The sequence below is a fragment of the Leptinotarsa decemlineata genome, unplaced genomic scaffold, assembly GCF_025532065.1.
Source record: "Leptinotarsa decemlineata unplaced genomic scaffold, Ldec_3_MD MMD2_tig00000505_RagTag_RagTag, whole genome shotgun sequence".
Lineage (NCBI taxonomy): Eukaryota > Metazoa > Arthropoda > Insecta > Coleoptera > Chrysomelidae > Leptinotarsa > Leptinotarsa decemlineata.
Window position 1 is genome coordinate 17,679,045 of NW_027412549.1, and position 7,166 is coordinate 17,686,210.

General features: G+C 35.8%; 1 protein-coding gene across 1 annotated transcript in view; it reads left to right on the top strand.

Annotated features, from left to right (window-relative positions):
- Positions 1 to 6,709, top strand: part of LOC111516018 (amnion associated transmembrane protein) — a 33,085-nt gene extending 26,376 nt beyond the window's left edge. The window contains exons 7-8 of the mRNA XM_074174099.1: positions 1,181 to 1,415; positions 6,488 to 6,709. Coding sequence (XP_074030200.1) covers positions 1,181 to 1,415; positions 6,488 to 6,628 — 376 coding nt within the window. The 3' untranslated portion in view covers positions 6,629 to 6,709. The remainder of the gene's footprint in view (positions 1 to 1,180; positions 1,416 to 6,487) is intronic.
- Positions 6,710 to 7,166: the final 457 nt, after the last annotated feature.

Genomic DNA, 7,166 nt, shown 5'->3' on the forward strand with positions numbered 1-7,166 from the left:
GATGTTTTTACTGCTCAAAAATTCACTTGTTTGACGAATTGTGTGAGAGCTTGCATTGTCATTCACCAAATGATTCGTCTTCGGCAGTAGTTTTACAAATTTCTCCGAACACTTCCGGCAAACAAATGGTCATGTACCACCCAGAATTGACCGTTCCATGTTGCTCACAACCGATTACGTGGTCAAATAACCCATAACAGGCTTCGCTGTGCTACTTCCGCGAACAACTTCTATTGGATTTAGCTTGCCTTGGAATATCCACATGGTGGATTGCTGTTTTGTTTTCGGCTCATACGCACATATCCATGATTCGTCACCTGTCACGATTTCATAGGTGCACGTCTTTTGAAGCACCACGACTAAACTTTTCAATCATTTCCTTACACCACTTGACACGAGCCTCTTTTTGAGCTGAAATAATTCACAAAATAAACATGAAATATTACTTTTTGAAAGATTGTTTTCAACAGAGTCAAATATTAATTGATTATCCATTATGAAACACTTTCATTTAATAGAATAATATTTGATATTAAAGTTTGAACAATTACTTCCAACATAAATTCCCGAAGATGTTTCATGCTGATCAGAAACGTTACATATTTCTTGAATAGTTGATTCCACAATTTTATCAGATATTTTCATATGTTTGAAAAAAAATGGACAATTCAATATTTTGTTAGAAATTCCAATTTTGTTATTCAAACTACCTTCTATATATATGATTCTGCTACGAAGGCAGATTTCCAGCCAACATGACATTTTATGAATGTAATTTGACCCCTGCATTGGCCAGAAGAGATACAGGCCCTCTTGGGAGACAGTGACCTTCCAAGATGTATTGGAAATATTTATTTTGAATAAATTTCATACTATAAATTCACATTCACAGTCTTTTTAATGGCACACTCTCATGTACCATTAAAAACACTCATTTTACGCACTAAATACAAAAATAACTATTTATCTCTGGTAATTCCCAATTATATATCGTTTCAGCTGTTTGTTGTCTAACTTTTTCCAAACTGTAACTGCATTATTTCAGAAGCTGTGAGCTTTGTATTGACAAATTTGTTTCTGAAATAGATGTTTCTCCATATTTGAACTTTCCGAATAATGTGGTGAATATTCTCATGCAACATTACTTTTTATTTGGTAATATTCATCGATTTTTCTGCAGGATAGTGAAACTGAGATTTTTCCCACGACTGAATTTTGGATCACGCCGAATGTCAAATTTTACCTCCCGATTTTTTGCGAGATATGATAGCGTTGGAGATGATGCTGGTCTTATATTCGAAGGACGCTCTATGGCAGGTTCTGTGGTGAGTTTAGAAAAAGCTTTCGAAAATCCATTGTATGGAAAAGAGAAAGAAGTGATAACTCCATCAACATCCACTACCAGTGATGATATTGTAAGTATATTTTGAATGTATTCTTCAAACTCAAAAGCTCCCTGAACTCATTGAATTATGCTCAATATTATAGTCGAAGTAAACGATATTGTGTACTCCTAAAGTTGGTGGCACTCTCGAATAAAACAAAAACAATACATAGAAATGAACCGGCAGCAAACTTGTCCTTTTTCCTATTAGACAATTTTCACCAAACGAGTTTTATGGCTGGCCGAAGAGTCATGAGATTAAATTTGAAGTCATGTTACGGTGACGAATAGAAATCGGGCATGCGAGGATGGTTATCGCCGTTGTGTTCATTTCAGGAACTGATCGCGATGTAAGTATCAATTTCGATATTGGTGCAGTACTAATTATTTGAAATTTTTGTTTTCTCTTCAAAATGTGGCTTCCTTGAACAAGTACTAATATACTAACAAGTGTGATAACAACGCAGACTTTTCCCAGTGTACTGATTCCAATAGCGATGGTGAACAATGCAAAAAAAGATACCAGTGAATAAGCTTCGGATGCATTTGAATATTGAAACAAAGAGAGTATGTTTCAATGTATATAAGAATCTACATCCCAAGTTTGGTGTTGAAGGAAAGAAACTATTACAAGCAACATCAGATTTGACCGAAATTCCTTTCTCAACTGTATGTAAGATAGTCAAAAACAAACCTTATGAACGTAAGACGTGATGAGATACAGGATTACCAAAATTAGATGTTCATCAAATAAAAACATTGAAAAAAAAATAATACACGACTGTTACAAAAGCAATGAGATTTCTACAACTGAAATTATAAAGAAGAAATTGAATACTTCCGGCCATAACGTGAGCTGCTTTGACAAAACTTCTCAGAATTGGATAAAAAAACTAGGATTCAGATTTAAAATAATAAACAAACGTCAAACAATTATGGAAAACAGAAGAATAGTGGAAGTCCGTAACAAATACTCAGAACAAATAACTAAATATAGACAAGAACAACGGCAAATTTTCTATTTGGACGAAACTTGGTATGATACTCACAACACACTTACGAAAGGTTGGACTGATGGTTCGAGAATGTGTACGTCTAACATGCCTGCAAACAAAGGATCGTAACTAATCATTGTGCATTGCGGAGGAAGTGAAGGATGGGTTCCGAATTCTTTGAAATTATGTGGAAAAAACTTGAGGGACTGCAATGTTGACTATCATAAGAACATGGAAGCTAATATTTTCGAGGAATGACTTGAAAACACATTGATTCCAAATTTAGATGCGAATAATGTAATAGTTCTCAACAACTCTTCCTGTCATTCGCGCCTTATCAAAGTACCCAATAAAAATAAGAGGAAAGATGAAATACATAGTTTTTTAATGGATACCAATTTGTATTTTGAAGATTACTATACCAAAAACCAACTACTTGAAGTTTTACAGACAAAAATATTTGAAAAAGTGTTGCTCTTGAGAATATTGCTGAAAAGTATGGACAAACCATATTGAGACTTCCCCCCTATATTTGTGTTTTCAATCCCATCGAGTTGATTTGGGAAAAATTGAAATAAAACATCAGGCGTAAAAATAATTTTCCAAAATTTGATAGGAAGGTAATAGAGCTAATTAAACAAGAAGAATCTAATATTACCGAAGAAGACTGGCAGAAAAGGATTAAAAAAATAATTTTAGTTGAAAAAGACTTTATGAAGATTGGCCATTTCCATATTAATGGTGCAAATGAATTCATTATTGATTTAAATAACGACAGAGAATATGGAAGACGAATTATCAGAAGCTTTTGAAGAAAGTTTGCGAAATTTTTTTGAAGCGATATAGTTATTGTGATTCTTATATAATCAGAAATGATTATTGAATAACGAAATTATTTAGCTCCCTAACTATATTATTGAAGGGTAGCTGTTGCACTATATCGTTTACTTGAACTATACCAACAAATTCCTCATTCCGAATGAAAAAATTTTGTATAAAGATACACTGATAACCAAATACACAACAAAATATATATTAGGTTGTTTCAAAAGTTTTGTCTGTTTTTATTAACCTATTTTTAACTGTAATATCTTAGTAAATATGTACTCATTTGATTAAATCGAAATAAGCGCTATTTGAATCAGTGCACATTTGCCAATGTAACACAAGTCGATCAATTTCGTCAGCATGAAAACTGTGTGCTCGGGATTCGATGAAATCGATGAAGGCCGTTTTTGCTTTTGACCACTCGAATATGTTTTCAACCATCAAGAACCTCATGGGTGCTAACGCCCAGTTCTTCAGCCACCCCACGCACCGTTTGTGATAGGTCAGTCTCCAACAGGATCCTCAAATCCTCATCCTGGATTACTGTAGGTCGACCACTTCGGGGCACAATTTCTGAAATATCCGAAATGAAATTAATAGTATCATTAATTGCCTGGTTAATTTTTCGGGCTGTTTCGGTAGCGCTTTGGTTCAATTTGAATTCGTAGAGGAAAATTGGCTGAAAATCGCTCTCAACAGTATCATATAGTAATAAGCTGAAAATAGTCCAAAAATCGAAATTGGGAAAAAAGAACAGAGCCAATGTATAGAGTACAAAATTCTTTATCGATTAGAGGGTTGCCTTTCATGTTTCAGGATTTGGCAACCCTAGTGTTGTAATCTGGCAACTGACAGCTCTATCCTAAAGTTGGACATTTTTGAGCTTATACGTACTTTCCGAAAACCATTGATGCTGTGCGCGAACTGATATTGCAAGATCATCATGTGACCTATCAGGATATTGAGACAACCTTAGGCATTATATAGTGGGCCTGCATACATTCAATATTGCATAAATATTAGACCGTCAAAAAAAATTGTTCGCGTTGGATTCCACACAATTTTTCAATCGCTCAAAAAAAGGTTCGTGTCGATTGGTCGAAGGAAATGCTCAAAAAATACGATCACGGTACTTTGAAACACGTCTATGACATCGTGACAGGTGATGAATCGTGGATTTATGCGTATGAGCCCGAAAGTAAACAGCAGTCGATTGTATGGATGTTTCAAGATGAGCCAAATCTAACAAAAGTTGTTCGCGCATGAAGCACTTCCAAGCAAATGGTCGCCTGTTTTTCCAAAAAACTGGACATGTCGCAACCGTACCACTAGAACAACGCAGAACAGTCAATTCTAAGTAATTCTAAGTAAACAACCAATTGTTTGATAGTTGTCTTCCAAGAAATCAGGAGAACCAACCGCCGAAAACAGATCACTCTTCAACACGAGAATGTGAGCTCTCACACATCGGCTCAAACAACTGCATTTTTGACCCAAAACATTGATTTGATGAGTCATCCGCCGTAAAAAACAAACTGAGAGGTCAACGTTTTTCGACCTCTGAAGAAGCGGTTGCTGCATTCAAAATCCATGTTTTGGAGATACCTCAATCAGAGTGGCAAAAGTGCTTCGACAATTGGTTCAAACGCATGCAGAAGTGTATAGATCTTCATGGGGAATGTTTTGAGAAATGATAAAGTGATTTTTGATGATTACTATTTGTTTTTGTTCTCTAATCCCGAAATATAAAAGGCAACCCTCTACCACTACACAGTAGAATAAATATTTATTGAGATATGGAACTGCACAAACACATAGCATTCAATTCAAGACGTTTATCAACAGTGTCAGACATGTATTTTTAGTTACATTAGGTTGTTGTACGGGGGGGGGGAGGCTACTATAGGCTTATGCCTTTTTAGGGTTAGGGCCTGATTAACAGGTGTTTTTTCAAGCTATCACTCTGATCTATCTCAATTCAATCTCTCTTAGACTATTTCAATCTAAATTATTGGTTAGTTTTAACGATTCTTGATGCGTGCTGGGTAGTTTTATTTGATTGCGACGGGTGTACATTTGGGATTCGGGAAGGCCTATGGTGGGAGAGGATGAGACTTCAGTGTGCTCCAGGTTGTGTGCTGTCCACTATCTTATCACCAGTGGGTACTCCTCGATGATGTCCTGGATCCGCTTCGGAGGGTCTTACAGGGCTCCTAGGAGTCTGGCTGGGTAAATGAGAGTTTTTTCCTCGGAGACGTTCTGGTGCCACCGCGAAGTGTCTAGGAGGTGACCAGTGTGTTGATGGCAGCAGTGTTGTTGCCGCTTATTGTGCTGGCGACGTATAGGCTTTGGGCTTCCTGAAATCTTGAGTTTATTGGGGTAATTTTCACTGTTCTACACAGATCTTGAGAAGGGAATCGAAAGAGAAGGTCATGGATATGGTTTAAGATTGTTCACTCGGTTGATGGGATGCGGTGAGATCATCTCGGTGAGAGTGTGCAGTAGATCGTGGCTTTATACCCCAAGTAGGTCACCAAGTCTTGGAGTGGGAGATTCTCTTCCAAAAGTCTGAGGTTCAAGTCTGTGGTGTTTGGGTGCCTGAAGGGGATGGTTTGGGTTTTGCTGGGGTTTATTTTGATACGCTACTTGTTGCTTCAGCATTCAAAGTGGTTTATTGTTGTTTGGGTTTGAGTTTGTGGAATTAGGGTATTAGGGTTGAGAAAGTATAGAGTGGTAGGGGCGTCGCGTAGATTAGGAATAGAGAAAGGGCTAGGACAGAACCCTGATGGATTCTAGATTTGGGTGTGAGGGGAGAGGATAGGGCGTCACCGACTTTTACGCGGATTTATCGGTTGGAAAATTATGAGGCAACTAGTCTAATGAAGTGGGGTGGTAGGTGTATTTGGATAAGTTTCCAGATCAGTCCTTGTCGAAAGCTGTTTAGATAGCACATGACATCAAAACATACAGAACTTTTCAAACAACCTAATAGCTAGAGTGACATGATAATTTTCAAATTTCAAAAACTACATCTCTCTTTAAACAATGATGGAGACAAATATGCTACAAAACATATTTTCAATTCTCAAATATGTGATGGAATGTTTTGGAAATGAAGTGAATATAAATAGTACTTTTTTTCCCAAATATTGTATCCAAGCTGACGAATATTGTTCCATTTTTTATAGGTTTCGAAGTGGTGTTTCATTGAAAATGTAAAAATGAACTTCATTTCACATATTTTTCTCAAACACAATATCTTATCTCTCATTTTTTCCAGAACTTATCTTCTGATAAAGGAAGCAGGTCCGATGGTGATACTGATAATAATCTATTTGTAATAAAAGAGAATAACGAAGAAATAGAAAATCTTTCTGATGAAGAGGGTGAATTGGTCGACTTAACTGATGTTGAAAGATAATTTCTTAATTTTCTTACTGTTACTATTATATGTGCTTATAAGAATTCATGTGATTTTCTGTTAATAAACAGATTAAATAAAGTTTTACTTTCATTTTTTTGATTGTAAAGTTACTTTTTCATTTTCATAACTTTTCATTGTTAATTTTGTGGCGACTATGACTTATTTTCATTGAAATTTCTAATCTAGAGTGACTTATGCATCAGTAGAATTGTAGAATAGTGTTGAGGAATTGTTTTTATGAAAAATGAGGCCTCAACTCCTTCAGTAACAGAAAACATGTTAAATTTGTTCACATTATACATTATTCATACTGATTTAAGTATCAATCTATTGAAAAAATTCATTGTCCAAAACTGGTGCACAAAAATCCATTATTCAATTATTGTGACATTACAGAAGTTATGACGCAAATATAACTCGTCTGCGTTGCATAAAAACTACTACTCTGCATTACGAAGTCTGGTCCGACTACACCCTACATAAAATGTCAAGGTAGACCATGAGAATGTTGAAAAGTTGATTCATTGATCCGAAC